The sequence below is a fragment of the Falco naumanni genome, chromosome 6, assembly GCF_017639655.2.
Source record: "Falco naumanni isolate bFalNau1 chromosome 6, bFalNau1.pat, whole genome shotgun sequence".
NCBI classification, from domain to species: Eukaryota; Metazoa; Chordata; class Aves; order Falconiformes; family Falconidae; genus Falco; species Falco naumanni.
The window spans coordinates 40732283-40751151 of NC_054059.1; the positions used below are offsets into that span (position 1 = coordinate 40732283).

An 18869-nucleotide genomic window follows, 5' to 3' on the forward strand; every position below is an offset into this window, starting at 1 on the left:
CATGAAATGAGACTGTTACTTTTGAAATAGAAGACTCTACTATTGAAAATATGTTATTTCCTGCACTGCAACTTAAAGGTCATAATTTGTCTAATAGTTCCTTCAAAAATATTTTCCCTCCAATAATGCTGCCATTTATGTAATTTCTCAAATTAAGATAAATTCTACACTGAGTAAGGTCTTGAAATAAAATGAACACCTCTTTGAAACCTAAATTATGTTTAACAATAACTATCATGCTATGGATCAATATGGACCATTGTAGATTTTCTTGTAATTCATAGTCTTTAATATTCAGAATTTGTACACTTCATACATGTTGTACAAGAAAGTCTCGATTTTCATTTTCTCAATGTCATTTCATCACATAGGTAGTGACTGTAATGCTAAACATTGCATCTCAATCCCAAATGTTTCACAGATTTTAAAAGTGTTCCCAGTTTCTGCCTGTACTTGAGACTTTCCCAACCCACAGTGGGAACTCACAAATTCGTGGAAGAGATTACTTCCAAAGGAACTCTCATCTTGAAAGAAGAGCAATAAAGTAATCCAGTGGTAAATTACATAAAAATTCCTGAGAGCACAGTTACCTAGAGACAGAGCTGAAACCAGTGAAGGACTTGCCTGCCATTTTGCAAGAGTTCACAAAATTCTACTTTTGTTCATATTCAAAACACATGCAGCCTTACCATGGAAGACCAACAATCATAGTTTAAATATATGATGATGATATAGCAGCAGCTAAATGGTTTTCTGCCCAGCAAAGTATAGTAGAAAAGGTACAGCCTGTTCCTGGCCTGGTCAGGATAAAACATGATAAATATTAATTATAGGAGAGTAAATGTGTGCAGAATCCTGCCTTTGAATAATGTACTATGTATCTCTGCTGGCACTCAAGCAAGCAGAACAAATATATTTCTCTCTGTGGTAATAAGAAGTACTTTTGTTAGATCAAAACAAGAACAAGAAATATAAAAATAAACATGGAGCACTGTAAGTTAACTGACCACTTTTTTTCAAAAGTAGCTTTTACAAAAAAGGCTTAATACAATGATTCTTATTGCAGAATCCAGATTGTCAACCGAAATAGTTGTCTTTCGTAGTAAAAAACCCTCTCAAATATTTTAACATGCAACTTTTTTATCTTATTTGCTAAATCTGAACATCTGTATGTAATTAATGCAAACACATAAACAGAACAAATCAATGAGGAATTTTGTTAAATTCCAGCCATTTAATAATGTCCTGCTTATAAAACTATAAAACTATTTTTAGAAGCCACTGCTGATAAAATGTCTTTGAAACACTGTCTTCAGAATCTCTAGTCTTTTTCTATTTTGTTTGTGCATTATTAATACTAAATAAACCACAAAACCATCATAGTATTGGTTTTTGGTTTTTTTTTCCCCTCAACCAGCTTTCTTTCCTGAATCCTAATGATGGATTTGGGGCAATGGTATGTTTCTTAGTTTAAAAAGTCGAGGTTTTTTTACAGCATCTTACTAATAATGTGTACCTACTAATACTTAACATGGTCCCAGATTCTTCTGTCTGGTTTGGAAACTCACTATTAAATGTCTTATTCTTTGACATGATGTCACAGTCTTGGCCAACTGTGACTTTTTGAGTTAGAAGTTATGAAGGAGTTTGTAGATGGAGTTGAGACCTGTTTTGCCTGGTATTAAAATAATGTTATCCTACAATGCTGGATTGTGGCATCCACTGAATAACATAGGCTTTCTTATCTAATTTCTGCCCCCAGTATTCTTTTACTTTCCGTTGTCTGATCCAAAGAACAATTTTACGCCTGATAGATAAGCCTTGACATCTTTTCAACAAGCAAGTTTAATAATTAGACTTCATTTTAAAGCCAGTCTGTTCTCTATAGGCTTTAATAAACCTTTGATATCATATTAAATTATTGTTTTTGCTGAAATATTTTTTTTTCAGATATAAAGATGAAGTATGAAACATGACATCTACTGGAGTTTGTGAGAATTGCTGTATTTGAATCTTCTTTTTATTGGCAAGTGCCGTGGTAAATTTTACAGGCACTTTCAAGTTCAATTTTGTGTAAAAAATTAAATATCACAAAAATCTGACATAGTGAAAATTAAAAACACAGAAATTAAATCAATGGTCTTATATAATTAAGGATGTTCATAATTTTTCAGATTTAGTAGTTGTCAGGCTACCCTCAAGGTCTGTTGGGAAAGACGCTGTAGTATAATAGAATAGAGTAAATGATAAAGAAATAGCAAAAAGGATTTCTGCATATTTCAGAATAAAATACCAGCCGTTTCTTAGTTTAGCATCTCATTGCATTCTTACTGTTCTGTGGTAGAAACTGTGTACAGAGAAGATTTTACTGTTTGTGAGAACACCCAGTCAATCACCATTCAAATTGGTTGCAGTATGTAATACAAGGGGGAAAAATAAGCATTACACAACCATAAAGGTAATAGTAAAATTTCATATAAATATCATCCTAATCCTTAAAACAGACTTGATAATTTCTCCATGACATTGCATGTTAAAAAATAAAGGAAGATTAATAGTGTCAATGATAAAAGAGGAAAAAATATTCTAGAATAACAGGATTTTCATCCCTGCTCACTTAGCCCATAATCTTTAATTATTTGATAAAGTAACAACTGGATAACCCATTTAGGAAACATGGGAATTAAAAATAAGAAGAATAAGGAGTTTCCTCAGTTATTAACATTTTTTATTTCTTAAGACAAACCCTAACACTATAGTCATGTGGCATGGAGATGTTCAACTAGATCTAGGTAGTAAATATTGAGGCCAGAATGAACTATCCTGTGGTGTGAGGACCACTGGCCTTCTATAATTACCTTTTAAACAACTGATATAGATCAATACATAAATAAACAGCTAAACAACACAGATTTTATGCATTCAACCAAGCAGACAGACAAAACAGGAGAAAATAAGAAGTACTACAGGAGTTTTCAAACCCCAGCCTAAAAGTAGCTGATGGAAAACTACTGTGAGAAAGACACATATGATGAACTGTGAAATTCTTCAAAAAGTTAAATGATTCTGAGATTTCTTCCAAATAAGATCTCTCCAACACCTTCAAAAGACTGAGAAAAGTCCATCTAATAAGAAATCCTCATATATCAGTTGTAATGAGAACTAATACTTTTAAATAGAATTACTTGAAAAATATTTTTGTAATGGAGGCTTTGATGCCAAGATTCTGTCAAAATTTTCCACAGAAAAAAATTACTTTTCAGTGGAAAACTGAACATAAAATATTTTATTTGAAGTTTCACCTGTGTAAAAACAAAAAAGTTGATTGAGAAATTCAGTCCCCATGGTTCATTGAAGTTACAGCTTCACACTTTTTTCATTTTGTTTACACCTTTCATGAGGCATCCACTGACTAAGCAGTGATCAGTGCAGGTCCTGGATAAGTAGTATAGTGGAGAACTTAATGTGGGTGAAAACACAAGCTACAGCAGAGAATGAGAGCGTAAGGCATCAAAATTAAACTTGAAGAACGGCAGCAGGAACTGCAGACAAATATCTTTCAGTGCCAACTGATAATTTGTTTTGATTTCAGCCCAAGACCAGAAACAATTTGCAGTGTTCTACTTTTTCAACACAAAATTCATACTTTTTTGTAAAAAACTATAGTTGACAACGTCAAAAGTTTTGGTAAGATTCCTCTTTACCAGACTTCAAATTTGTTGGGAAGGAGACAGATGAGCATTATACAATTATTAAAGAGAATTTCATATCTTTTAAAATATGGAAAAATGTTTAATATTATATTGTCCTCAATCTGGCCACTTTTCCCTTGAATGCCCATACTTCATTTCCCTTGAATGTATACATATTTTTTGGACAGAACAAATTTTAAACTTATTCCCAGTGGCTCCTCAAGTGGTCTTTCCCAAATACATACATAAAACTTCCTAAGCACTTGGCCAACAAATTGCAGCAAAGGTTGTTAAATAATGAAGACATAATTTATATATATTCCACAGAGAGAAAATGAATACAGAAACTGTTAGTAAAATGTACAGCATCAGCACAGCAGTGAAAAAAACAATGAAGTAAAAAGCAATTGTAGTGTTACACATTCATCTGAGGTTGTGAAAAATTGTACAAAATATTTATGTTATGTTAGAAACAGTAAGTAAACACTTGATTAGAAACTGTATCGTAATATGTAAAACTAAGCAAGAAGAGTTAAGAGTCAAATGTTAGCTTTGGCATTTCCTACATTTCCCTGAATGCTTAATTTAGCTTTCAAACAGAAAATAACAGGGAACCTAATGTGTTGTATAAGTGGAAAGTCTTAATATAAAAAAAAAGGTGTTTTGGGTTGTTTGGTTTTGGTTTTGATTTTCAAAAATATAACTCTTAGATGAAACAGAAGTTTCTGGATTAGATGCAGACAGTAGTACTTGAATGCTCCGATCATAAACATCTAATCTGGTTCACCTAATTCTCAAGTAAGAAAAGTCAAAATGGTACCTCTCAGCTAGTAGAGTCCTGTAAAAGAAACTTAAATTTTCATGGATGAATTGCAACAGTATTGGGATGGCCAGATGATATTATAACAAGAACACATATTTTTGTCAGTGTGTCTAAAGAGGAGGATGATGGCTGCACAATATTAGAAAAAGGAATCAATAGTCCAGAGCTATGGGCCTCACAAAACCAACTTTGTTGTCTAGAGCTTTCTTCAAAATGTATGAAAAAAAGCAATGGCTTGAAATAAGATGAAATGATGCAGGAGAATAACTGAAGGACCCAAAGCACTTTAATCACCAGAGTATTTGGTTGTTTAACCAAATTGCAATACTAATGCTTCCACTGGTATCATCCCATTACATAGGGCTTTAATCTGTTTTCCTTGAGGGCAAGAGAGAGATGCCACAAGGAAAACTGTAATCCAGACAAAGAGTTGCCTTTCTCTCCCAAGCTCCTCTCTCCCTGTCACCTATTTCTTTTATTTGATATAAGAACAGAAAACCAGGTGAAGAGCCAATTTCTGCAATTCTGGCAACTTCACACTGACTTTCACAGAAATAGTCTTCTCTGAACAGAAATACTAATTGAGCATACAAATTAATCTGCAATAAACAAACATTTTCATAATCCACTTAGAGTTATTAAATCAACACATATTTCAGATGTATATTTATGATAAAAAAATATGCTACCTTAATAAATGTGACAAGTCAAAAAATATGTCCCCTCCAACTTTGGCACATTTGTTTGCAAACATGCATAAAAAGAGAACAATGATGCAGAAAAATATTTTCTCAGACTTATTTAACGTGTACTCTGAAAGTAGTCCTAAACGAAGCAGGCGGTGCCAGGTGCCAGTCCAACTGAAGAAATCACTTCCCAGTCTCACTATATGCAAACCAACTGTGTGAAAAATGTAAATATGAACTCCCAAGAAGAAAGTAATAACTCCTAACTGGAAGGATAGCTGTCAAATTTTTAACTAACTAGATTACTTGTAAGGAGCAGATACAAAGAAAGCCTTAATGCCTAGAGAGGAAATGTAGGTGTCTCAGGTCTTTGCAAATTGAATCAGGGGCCTCAGAAGGGTGGTGAAGTCCATAAAGAGTTTCCTGCAGCAAATCAATTGAAAATGAGAAGTTAAAGGTGGACATCTGAAATTCTGCTCCTCCAAAGCTTAGGGAGCTTTAATCAGAATTGCAGAATTGGAGGTGCAGTTCTGATCTACCTGGGGCAGCTGGGGAATAGTGAATCTATGGAGATATAATCCCATCAAACTGGGCACCTGCTGAATTAGCTGATTCTGTGGGTAGTACTTTACTAGACAAATCTAAGATGGTCTCCACCATCCATCATGCTATAGCTTGGTGAGGTTTAGCAAAGAATTCAGAACTCCTCCCCAAAGAGGAAATTACAGATGAAGCAGGAGTCTGTGCCTAGCATTGCACAGTCAAACAGCAGTTGAGTACTGTAGGTTCTAGTTCCAGCTGCACAATTGTACACACATTTTATTTTCTGAAATAAAAACCATAGAACCATAGAATCATTTAGGTTGGAAAATGCCTTTGGGATCATCCAGTCCAACCATTAACCCAGGACTGCCACGTCCACTACCAAATCATGTTCCTCAGTGCCACACCTACACGTCTTTTAAACACCTCCAGGGACAGTGACTCAACCACTTCCCTGAGCAGCCTGTTCCAGCTCTTGACAACCCTCTCGGTGAAGAAACTTTTCCTAATATCCAATCTAAACCTCCCCTGGTGCAACTTGAGGCTGTTACCTCTTGTCCTACTGCTTGTTACTTGGGAGAAGAGACCCACCTTCCTACAACCTCCTGTCAGGTAGCTGTAGAGAGCAATGAGATCTCCCCTGAGCTTCCTTTTCTTCAGGCTAAACACCCCAGTTCCCTCAGCTGCTTCTCATGAGCCTATTTCTCTAGACCCTTCCTCAGCTCCACTGTCCGCCTCTGGACACGCTCCAGCACCTCAGCGTCTGCCTTGCAGTGAGAGGCCCAAACCTGAACACAGGATTCAAGCTGTGACCTCACCAGTGCCGAGTACAGGGGGAAAATCCATTCCTTTGTCCTGCTGGCCACAATATTTCTGATACAAGCCTGGATGCTATTGGCCTTCTTGGCCAACCCAAAACAAACAAGCCAGAAACAAAGCTGCAAGAAAAATAAATCAAAATGTCTACACCTGCTGTATTTTAACGTTAATGTTCAGCTCTGCGTTAGATTTGCTCAAAGCATGCCTACAGGAGGGGCTTCTCAGGTAGCTTAGGCACTTCCTTGTCTCATTTAGAGACCAGATACTGACCTGCTGATACTAAGACAGGTATAAGTGTGCAGAATAGGCACAATTGCAGATGCTATTGCAATTCTGTCTAAGTCCAGTCCTGAATGTTCAAATCTTCTTCAAACATGGGATTTTGAAATGTAATTGTTTCCCATAGCAACACAAATCCCACAAAAGTATTAAAGCAAAGCCAAAGCATGATAGGAACTCCTAAATTTACAAAAATGATGATTCACTGACATATATACCCACACTCCTGGAACTTTGTAAAAGTTCTGAATAATTGCTGTTAATGTTAATAGAGGCCTACAAGCTCTTTGAGGTTATACCCATTTTACAGATGTTTACACTGAGGCATAGGAAGAATTTGATGCTTCCATTATTTTACCTATCCATGAATATCCCCTGAATCCAGAAGTCCTAACTCTCACCTCTATGTGTCATCCAATAGACAATCCTCCTTTCCTTGGGTCAACATACTCAAAAAATTAAAAACTGAAAAAGGAAAAAGAAAATATTGGATGCAATGCACACCCTCTGACGTGGGAAGATGTAATTTTTTTTTATCAAGAATTCAAGATGTTGAATTAATTAGGCTATTAACACATTAGAAGTAAGTGCTAAGTGTTAATAACATCAAATTAATCACTGCTGAGTCAGTTTTATTTTACACAGACTGATGCTGTATTTTTAGCTAAGAAATTAAACAGTAATTAGAAATTACCCAGCAATTATGATCTAAATGTGATAATTCTCTAAATGTGCAATAAAGTACCTGACAGGGTTTTGATTATACATTAGAAGTTTACTGTATCATCAGCTTAAAATCAAATGCTTTGCATTAAAGATACTAAAGCAACAAATGTTCTGATACAGGTGGGTCTTAGTAACTTCTGATATCTGTACTTCAGAGTTCCAGTGGGTTTTTTGCAACTTCATATGCATCAACAGTCATTGAAACAAGTCAGGATTGGCCAGTGTGCAACAAAATATGTGACACAACAGCTGTAAATGTTGAGGATCACTTTCCTGCTAATCCATACTCAAATATTACAGTAAACATTATTTTGGGAGAGTTTTGCTTTCAAGATTTGACAAAAAACTAAGACATTTTTAAAAATCATCTTGTAAAAGACCATCAGCTGATCTCATAGAAGAAAAATGTTCTGATGTTCTTAAAAACATTCAAGTATATTTGCTAAATAAATTTTCTTAGAACTATAATTCACTGGAAGCCTGTTGAAATAATATCAATTACACTTGGGAATGATAACAATATATTTTGCTTCTCATCAGTATGATAACTACTGTGAGTGCAACCAATTTATTCTTATCTGGTTAAAAAGGTGACTTACTGGTACAAGAGACTCCATTTGGGGAAAAAAACCCCAAGACTTGTCATTAAATGTTAATGAATCAGAACATTCTGAATCCTCTTGTGCTGAAGGTATATATCAAAAAACAGAAAACATATCAAAATTCACTTGTTCACTCAGATCTTTGTCGTCATGGGGATCTCATTCCCTTGAACTGCATATCCTTAAAGACATTTCAGAATCTTTGGTTTAAATTTCCGAAAGCATAACAGATTTCAGAAAATGGACTTCAAAGAAAGCTTGGAAATAATGAAAAAGCTTGCAAAATATACATAGGGACATGAAGAATAAGTGTCCCCATGAAGCATAAGAGCAATTTGAAAACTGGATTTAATACACAGTTTATATTGCTGCTCTGATAAAATAGTATACTAAGATGCCTTATTTTATCAATAACCTTATGGCATTAGGTGGTTTTTATCCACATCTCAACCACGAATCAATTAATTTTGTGTGTCTCCATTTTCTCAGTTTAAAAAAAACAAACCATAAAGCATCTAATCTTAATAGCAGGGGAACCCTGAGAAAAGTTGCCTGAGAATAATCTGAAATCTCAAAGTTCAGAGCAGAAAGGAAGAGAACCTCAAATACATTACTTTGTAAAAGCTGATGTTCAAGCCATCCATTTTTTTTAAAACTGAAACATGATTTCTGAACACAGAGTTGGGAAACTCAAGTATTTTAAAACAGGATTGACATTCTTTTTCAGAAGGAGCAAACAGGTGAAACGTTCTGGGCAAGAGATTTTCTTTAAAGCATATTCATTCACATTAAAGGATAATTGCTGCTTCTTACTAATAATTATGAACCACTCTGAGGGGCATTGCTGCCTCTGGAACACACAAGCAGTTCTGAAAACACTCCAGTTCCAATACAGGGAACACTTTTACCTGTAGGCACAGTCTCTTGCTCCTGCAATTAAACACTTAAGTTCTGCTTCTTCATTTAGAGTCTATGTAGTACTATTGTGTTTTATAAAATAGAGTTCTCCAAAGTACGTGAAGTACCTTTCAGACAAGAAAATGTTTTTTCTCAAGTGAAGTTCAAGTGCTGTAAAGCATGCAGTGTAATTCTACTTTGTGGCTTCACACTTCGTTGAATGCTACGATTCAGCTACACCCGGTATTCTCAGTTATATATCTAAAATTTTACTTTAAAGGACTGGCTAGATAGGTAAAGACTGTCAGAATTTGATGTAAGCTTTAAGTTACTCAATGTCAAAGCGTTTTTATTGCAGCCAAAAGGAACTTGGGCTTCAGTCTGCCCTGTTATCACTGTTCACCTTACAGTGACTGGAACAAGACACAGATGAAATTACCGTGCTGGAGAGGTACCTCCCACAGTGCGGTGCCACCCCATACTTCTTTGTCTGAGGCAGGTAAATCCTAATAATATGTGGTTTTCATCTATTCTACATCATTTTATTTGCAAAGCTGCTTTTGGTAACTACTGAATAATATAAATTGGTGACATGAAAGTATTTTTGTGTACATGAATTGGTGTAGTACAGCTGTTAAGACTGCTTGGATTTGATGGCATAAAATAGTTGTTAAACTAAATCAATGAAATTTTCATTTAGCAGTCAGGTAAATTAAACACGAGAAATTTGGTGTTCATAACCATCTAATCTTTTTAATAAACAGGTTTCTGTTTCTGACAGTATTCTGGTCTACATACACCATAATTGCATATTCCAGGCTCTGAAGACTCCCTTTTTGCCTTTTATTTTTATTTTTTGCCTGCTGTCATAAAAGAACAAACTTATTCTATTTGTTCTTAAATTGTGTTCACCTCACATAACTCACAGATTTATAAAACTCAGCTTAGAAAATAAGACCCCAAAAGAAAAGGTGTTATGATGCAGAAAAATAGTATTTCCACTTGGGTCTATACACATTTTTCTTTCCCTCTTTACAAGACTGAAATAAGTTTCATAAGAGTACATTTAACTTACATATTTAAACAAAAACTATAGTGGCATTGCAGGGTTCATAAAAGACTTAGTAATCATTATAATGACTTTTTGTGTTTCTTGCTTTACATTGCAGCACATTTGCATAACAGTCTGTATGTTGGGGAGCTGCTTAGAGACTGCTAGTCAGTCCCGTCTCGGTCTGCAGAGATTAGACAAAGAGCTCCTGCATCCCAGGAGCATTCCCCAGTCACTGGGATGAATTCATGTTCCTTTCTCTTGCTCTTCTGCCAGCCTTATGACTCTGGCTAACAGATTCAACAGAAAGCTTCACCCCTTTTAGAGCACACCGTGGCCTGTTGGTGAGGACACTGTCACTGTCTCCACTGATAAAAAAGACACTAGTGGGAGCATCACTGACCACAGAACTTTGCTCTTTATGTCTTGACGCTCTGCAACAGAGCACTCAGGAGACCAATGAAAATGTGTACTGTGAGTTAGGGCCTTAAGCTCCAGAACAGGCACAAAGTCAGACACCAAATGCGCTTTTTGCACCAAAAAGTCCCTTGTGCACTATCGAGACTCTTCAGAAGTTCACTGAGCTCTCTCCTCTGGCTTTCAGACAGACTGTTTTAGGAGGCTTGGCTCTTTCCCCTGGCATTTGTAACTTAGGTTGTATTCATTTATTTTTACCTGTATCTTACAGCTCAGATGGGTGAGCATGTTTTAGAAGTTTTTAATAATTAAAACTTTTAATTTATTCTTCATCAATGCTCTCTCTTGTTTGTTTTTTTTGGTTGGTTTGATTTGTTGGTTTGTTGTTTTTTTTTTAATTTACAAAAATTACCAGTAGTAAAGTCACCTGTACATAAGAAATACAAATGGATAGAACACGGCAGAATATGCCCAGATCCAAATTACAGAAATTATGTCCGGCAATCAATTCCCTGTTTTCTGGCCAACAACCTCTAATGGTAAAATGTATTCGGCATACATTAATTTTTTGGTTAACAGCAATTCCATTTATATTGTGCGTTCTCACTGACTGCCATAAATTTACAGAGAATTCAGAAAATCAAATCAAAATTATTTCTTTGATATATGAAACTACAAGAAAAATACACTTCACTAAAAGGCAGAAGATTATTATGCAGAACAAGTCAATAGACACTGTGTAAAGAACTGACCAAAAATCTTTTAATAAAGGTTTATATTAAGGGAGCTAAAATTTTGAAACTAAATAACTAAATTACCTTCTGTTCCCAAAGGTCAGTAGTCTTTTACCATTTTTGCTGGTATCAAGACAACATAAGCATTATGAAGATATTTATTTTTTGAGACAAGCATGTTTGGGAGACATCATAAGATAGGAAAAGACATCAGTATCAGAATGTCTTCATTTACAAGAAGGTCTATGTTTACAAAATAATGACGGTGATTTGGAGGTAACAGATGGAAGTAGGAAAAAGTGGAAATGTCAAAAAGTACAATGGAAAAGCAAAGGAACACATAAAAATCTGTGTTTACGTGAATAATCAATATTCTGTATACAATTAAAATGAATGCATTAATAACTGCGTAAAGGAACATTTCAGGCTAGTAAAGAAACAATTTGCTAGCAGGCTGAATAGAAGCAAGAATATACCAACTTTAAACACCAAAAACATCAGATCCCAGAAAAGAGGATTTATATAGTTCAGTGTCTCCCTGGCTAATCCAGTAAAATTCTGCAGTGGGAATCACAATCAGCTGCACTAAACAGCTGCCTACAGGGAGTGCCATCAAGGCTACCTCCTTTTTTACTACAATGCCCCTTGAAGGCAGTGGCAACTAAATAACACTGCTGCTGACTGTGAAACTGTAGCCTCAGTGTTAGAAAACAGATGGGAATTTGGAAAGATTTTCTTATACTTAAGTGGGACAGAACTGGTTGTTTCTCAGGCTGTTATATTCTGAGGTCAGGTAATACTGGGAACTCTCAACAATGATTTACCCATCTTGTTGGTTGAAGAACAACTCAAGAGATAAGCATGCGACAAGCTGAAGCTAAGACTACATTCTGTATTGTTTTATTAAATACCTGTTTGTGATATCCTAACCTTAAAATCTTACCAAGGGAAGTATGTTACTGTTTTCTTTACAAGCCTGTCTAATATTGTGGGGTGAATTGTGATTCAGACAAATCAGAGGTATGTAGGATGAATAAAATTTCTGAGGAACCTATGTGCCAGAACATTTTTAAACTCAATGGAAACTGAGTATTTTCTGCAAGTCCGCTAGGCACCAGTGTAAGAAGAGCATAAGAACGCGTATTTTAGATTATAGCAAATGTCCTTCTAGTCCAAATGTGTGCCCCTCAGAAGGTGACTAGGCAATGTGAATGTGGGATAAGCATTTATGGTACTTCACCTAATAATTTCTCAGCATCCACCACGTTGTGGTTTAGGAATGCCATGAGCCAGAGTTGATCCATGTGTTTTACCAAACTAGCAATATATTTCTTTTTATGACAATTTTGAGCCTTCACTGAACCCATGTGAACTTTTTGTATCCAAAGAATTTCAGTTTAGGAGTTCCAGAACCTCACATCACACACACTGAACGAAGAATCACTTTGTTCTGAGCTGGTCACCAGGAAACTTGGCCTTAAGGTAAGCTGACCTTAATGTCTTACTAATGTTACTGCTTTTAAAATGTTCTCTTGATTATAAGCTTGTTTAGTGTCAGAGTGGTATTCACAGATGCTGAATTTAGGAAAGAGTTCCTTCAGCAGATAGATACTGATCTAGTGAGGTGGCAATGACTAAATCATGGCTCCTTCCAGCTACCTTAATTCTGGACAAATTCCAGAGTGTCACAGTTAATAGACCGCAATTCATACAATTCCTGGAAGATGTACCACAGTTGCTCCTTTCTCAAGTTATACATAAAAGAAGGAAGAGGAGTGTACGCTCCACTCATCCTGTCTTTCACCTGCATGAACAAGCAGTGGAGAAAATAGCCTGCATTAGTCTCTACACCTTCCTTACAACTGGGAGCTAAGACCTGTACCTCAGTTGCCTATTAAGCATATTGGAGATAGAAAGAAGAAGGAAGGGAGCATACATTTTCTGTCAACAACCAGCGAGGGAGGACATAAATGCAAGCCTTTTGAGGCAGAGGGAGACAGAGGAAGACTCTCTATAATCCACATGCAAGTACTGAATAAGTTGAGCAGTTTCATATGGTTGGCCTTGCAAACAGTATCCATTTTGTTACTGGGAATACTGATCTTTCAAAACCTTTATTTCTAAAAAAGTAGTGCTTTAATAAAACATATTAATTTTGAAACATTACTTTTCTTTTTTTTTGGTTCTTAACTGTTGAATATCAAGACAGTGTAGTTTGATATAGGTAAAATTCATGTAGCACAGATATCATGAAAATATGTTGAAAATATGTTTTATTTTGCTCACAATTCAATCAAAACTTAGGCTATATTTAGAATGTGTTTAATGCCTTGTTAAGCTATGTACCCAGTCACACATGAGCTTTCCCTGTTATCCATTTGAAATCACTGCAGAAAAGCCTAGTCAAGAGAATTAATGGGTTACTTCAGGCTGAAATTTGGAAAAAAGCATGTACTGTATATTCATTAATAAATGAGAGTCCTTTTTACAGTCTTGTGACAGATACTGAAATTGGATCTGTTAAGGGAAAATCTTCTAATTCATAAGGAGTCCTACTGAAATTACTTAAACTCAACCTACAGATTTTATTCATAAACTTTCGTTCCACAACTTCTAGAAAGCTACAGCAGTCATCTGAACCACACTGCATTTATGGAATTCCATCTGTTACTGCAAGTTTCTCACTAAGTAAAACCGAGTCACAGACACATAAGTATTTAAAGGCGTCTAAAATCTCAGTCTTATTTGAGTCTCCAAGTCAGTATTTAGACAGGCATTTTTCAACCTGAGGTGAATCTTACACTCATTGGAAGTGAATATAAGATAATACGTTCTGTAGTAATGCAAACAAAAAGTATAATAGGAAGCAGTCCTGTAGATAACTATTAAAATGCCATGAATTTAATGAAATACCTCTTTTGCAAGATTGTGAGGGATTAACTTTTGATCTGTATGGCTGCATGTGAGTAACAGAAACTTTAAAGTCAGTAACTTGATATGTAATGGAACAGATAAATACAGATAGATCTACTACAAAAAATATTAGTTTGGCAAAAGCAAGATGCATGTTGTTGATTTCAGCTGGTGACTGAGGTTTAAAACGCATTCACAGTATACAGTACTCACAGTATCAGTTATTAAAGACTGAAACTGGCATTACAAAGAAAATAACATACTCAACTGTAGATACAAATTGGTTCTAAATGCCTCTATAATAAAACCTGCTAAGTGAGCAGAAATACCTTCAAACATCACTGTTTTGCTAGACATTATGTAATTTGAAATTTTTCTACAACAAGGAGTTCTCTTGACTCTCAAATTAATTAGTTTGATTGCTACTTTTATTTTTATTCTTTCCTAAGCCTGATGGTAGCAGGGAATTGCTTGTAAAAAGCACAGAACAGAATAAAAACGCTGGACTAAACTAATGTGTTGGAGGGAGGAAAAAACCTTTGCAATTTATTAATGTATTCAAAAGACTGTTAAAAAACTTTACAATTTAATTATTGGAAGATTATAGAACTGCTTCAGTGCTTCTGTACTGTGTTAAATAAACTGTACGTGCAAGGAATAACAAATGAAACTGTTAATTTCAGTGCATCCTTAGGGAATAGTAAGAGGAGGAGGGAGGGAGTTTACATTATTTAGAGCTCCAAATGGATTTGAGTTTATATACCGTAATAAATCTTAACTACGTTGTTAATTAACTCTGCCTCAAGCCCCTTTTTACCTTAGGAGTTGAAAGACACCGTGTCTGTTAGGATAACTCACCATTCATATTCTTAAAGATGTTTAGGACTGGGAGGATTTGCCGATAATAGGGCACCAAGGCCTCCCCCACCATGTCAGCTGACACCACCAGGTGCTGGAGGACTTTCAGCGTGATGCAGATGACCTGTCTGTTACGAAGGCTCAGTGCATCTGTGATGTAGGAAGAATAATAGGCAGAAAGCAGAATTAATTTCTAAAATGTAGAGGGAGGGGGAGGAGTCCTCTAATGGACAAATTTAATTAAACTGTACTCTGCTGGGGATTGTAAGTGGGTCTTTATTAGTCCAGCTTTGAAAGATCCCAAAGATGGATTGCAGTTCTGATGTTATAAAACACTGCCTTGTCTGATTGTTATTTGTTCCCACAATTTGTGCTGACTCTTCAGTAACCCAGAGAATGCAGATCATTATTCTCTTATGCTGCCTGTGTAATACTGGCGTGGTCCAAACAAATGAAAAATAACTGCTCAGTAAGTACCATTTGGGGCCAATGGAACTGGACAACTGCAAGACAACCTGCAAAGGTTGACAACAGATACATTCTAGTGCAACAATTAGTGTTTGTATGTTTGTACTAATTTATTTCATGATCATTTTATTCATTCAACTAACAATTCCTACTATTCTGAGAATCAGTACAATGAAGCAAATGTTTATAGGGGAAAAAAAAACACAACCCAAACCACAAAAAACCCTTGTAGGCTCTTTTTAAAAGACAAACATTCTAGAAAAAAAGAAAGATTTTGTCTTGCCTACTTAGATTTGTCTCTTAGCTTTCAGTCATGCTTCTTAGCCTATGACACTAAGACATTTCATAAATACCTTTTGTTTATTTTCTCTTTTAATTTTACTAAAAGCAAGTACTTTGCATTCTCTTTTGTAATTAAAAATGACTCATGCTTTAAATAACATTTTTTTCCGTGCAAAATCCCTCTAGTTATAAAACCTCCTCTGAAATTATGCAGCTGGAAGCAGTTGTCAAATTTGGTACGCTATTATATATTGGTCTGCTTCTCCAGGGTTCTGCCCACTAACATAGATGTTTACATTATTAAACTGGGAAAGCAGAAACTGTAAAAGATAAGCTCATATTCAATACTATATGTTTTATAACCACAAAAATATATAAATATGTGATTCAACGTAACAAAACTTCAATATAAGCACTTGGGAAAAATTATAGTAAAGCACACACTGAAATCTGAAGAGGAGTTACTAACAACTTGTTCAAGAACTGCCTCTTCACTCTGGAGTAATAGGATTCAGTATTTCTGGCACTAAGTTTTGTCAGGAATGCCATTTCATAGGGAATGAAGTACTATTCTCAAACAGGATGAATGTCAGTTTTTCCACCTCTTTAAACAAATGTGATGTGACCCACCAACTCCTGCTTCTTACTACACGCCTTCCGGGTTGTAAAAGTCAAAGCTAGAGTTCCAAAGCAGGGCCAAGGCAGATTGGTTGGGTGAATGTGTAGACAACTCTTGAGAATCAAATAGTAAGTAAACTCCCTTCATGCTTCTTTCCACGCTTATGCACAGCATAATAAAACTACTGTTAAACAACAGTTAGAAAGCCCAAGGTGTAAAGGTACTGTAGTGCATCATAGGGGGATTCCAAGTTAAAGAAGTGGTGTGAAATGAAAATACAGTCAGTTACATATGTCTTATTTGTCAGCCCATATTGTAGCCAATAAGCTACACCCAATTTCATAATGTCTCTGGGCATATGAACAGGTGGACAGGAAGCCCATCAATGCAGCACGCTCACATTACGTTCCAGAACAGAGCTTGGCTGCTCCAAATTATGCTTTCATGGGTAGGTATTCAAAGGCTGCTTTAGAAAAGAGAGACCCCCAGATACAATTTTAAAGATCAGGTTCAAATCCCAGGCAGGAAAATACTCTCTTATGGAGGAAAGGCATTATTCATTTTCTTAAAAGAGTGACTGAAAGAGGAAACTCCGGGGTTCAAATGTATAGTTTTATTCATGACTAAATTGACATACACAGAAATAGTCACTAACCAAACTAATAGGTAAATTGTCATCAACACTTGTAATTTTCACTACAATAATTATTAGTGACTCATCCAAACATTAATGAATATTTGTATTCATTAAAATGAATAAAATTAATTATTCATACAAACACTAAGTAATCAATGTCAGAAATCACAGCCTCTCAATCCTTAACCTGACTGTAGAAGCTGTCCTGGAGGATGAGAGACCTTATTTTTAGGCATGCAGAGGGTGTCATGTAAGTGGAAATGGCTGTCCAACCACCCCCAGGAAGAACTTTTTTCTGCAGATCGTGGCTCCCAAAGGCTTTCACAGTATCCTGTTTTCAGAGTTCTGTCTTGTGTAAAGACAACCCTGGTCTGAGTGGAAGCCAAGACTGTCCTTGTAAAGATTAATTCCTTAATAAAATCAAGAGTGTGAATTATGCCTCATGACCGAGAAAGTGTTCCAATGAGTGCAGCACACAACACATACTGAATCTAGAAGAATGTTTTCAAAGAACAGCTCATCACAGAACATGTCATGCAAGTTTCCTTACACCTGAGTTGTGCTGTAAGGGTGCTTGCTGGAAATTTAAATGGTAAAACTGGCCCTTGTTTCATCTTGATGCTAGCAAATGAGCTGGGTACTTGTCCCACCTCCTCCAAAACAGGGGCATCCCATCCTCCATCTGACACACAAAACAAAAGTCAGAATTTGGATCAAGAGTTTTAGTGCTAAAGAGATCATAGAATCATAGAACTGTTTAGGTTAGAAAAGAACTTTGATCATCCAGCCCAACCCAGGACTGCCAAGCCCACCACTAAACCATGTCCCTACGTGCCACATCTACACATCTTTTAAACACCTCCAGGGATGTTGACTCAACCACTTCCCTGGGCAGCCTGTTCCAATGCTTGACAACCCTCTCGGTGAAAAAACTGCCTAATATCCAACCTGAACTTCCCCTGGTGTAACTTGAGGCTGTTACCTCTTGTCCTACTGCTTGTTATCTGGGAGAAGAGACTGACCCCCACCTTCCTACAACCTCCTGTCAGGTAGCTGTAGAGAGCAATAAGGTCTCCCTGCGCCTCCTCTTCTCCAGGCTAGACACCCCCAGCTCCCTCAGCTGCTCCCCATCAGACTTGTGCTCCAGACCCTTCCCCAGCTCCGCTGCCCGTCTCTGGACACGCTCCAGCACCTCAGTGTCTGCCTTGCAGTGAGGGGCCCAACCTGAACACAGGGTTCCAGGTGCGGCCTCACCGGTGCCCAGTACAGGGGGGCGATCACTGCCCTCGTCCTACTGGCCACAATATTTCTGACACAAGCCAGGATACCTTTGGCTGCCTTGGCCACCTGGGCACACTACTGGCTCATGCTCAGCTGGTTGTTGACCAGCACCCCCAGGCCCTTTCCCACCAGGCAGTTTCCAGCCGCTCTGCCCCAGCCTGTAGCGCTGTGTGGGGTTGGTGTGACCCAAGTGCAGGACCCGGCACTTGTCCTTGTTGAACCTCATACAATTGGCCTTGGCCCATCGGCCCAGCCTGTCCAGATCCCCCTGCAGAGCCTTCCTGCCCTCAGGCAGGTCAACACTCCCCCCAGCTTGGTGTTGTCTGCAAACTTACTGAGGGTGCGCTTGATCCCCTCATCCAGATCAATGATAAAGAGATAAAGAGGCCCCAGCACTACTGAGCCCTGGGGAACACCACTTGTGACTGGCCACCAACTGGAGTTAACTCCATCCACCCCCAGCAGACTTCCCTAAAAAGTGGGCCCAGTCTGCATATTGGGCCTTCTGTTCCCTGCAGAAAGGAGTCTCCTGTGACAATGAG

At 36.9% G+C, this 18869-nt stretch overlaps 1 protein-coding gene across 3 annotated transcripts in view; it reads right to left on the reverse strand.

Annotated features, from left to right (window-relative positions):
• The window catches only part of PACRG (parkin coregulated), a 250324-nt gene that overhangs the window by 80241 nt on the left and 151214 nt on the right, over positions 1–18869 (reverse strand). For 2 of the 3 annotated variants that reach the window (XM_040598956.1, XM_040598957.1), the window contains exon 5: positions 15041–15190. The exons of the other annotated variant lie outside the window; for it this stretch is intronic. In XM_040598956.1, the coding sequence (XP_040454890.1) occupies positions 15041–15190 (150 nt within the window). The remainder of the gene's footprint in view (positions 1–15040; positions 15191–18869) is intronic. 3 annotated transcript variants of the gene reach the window in all.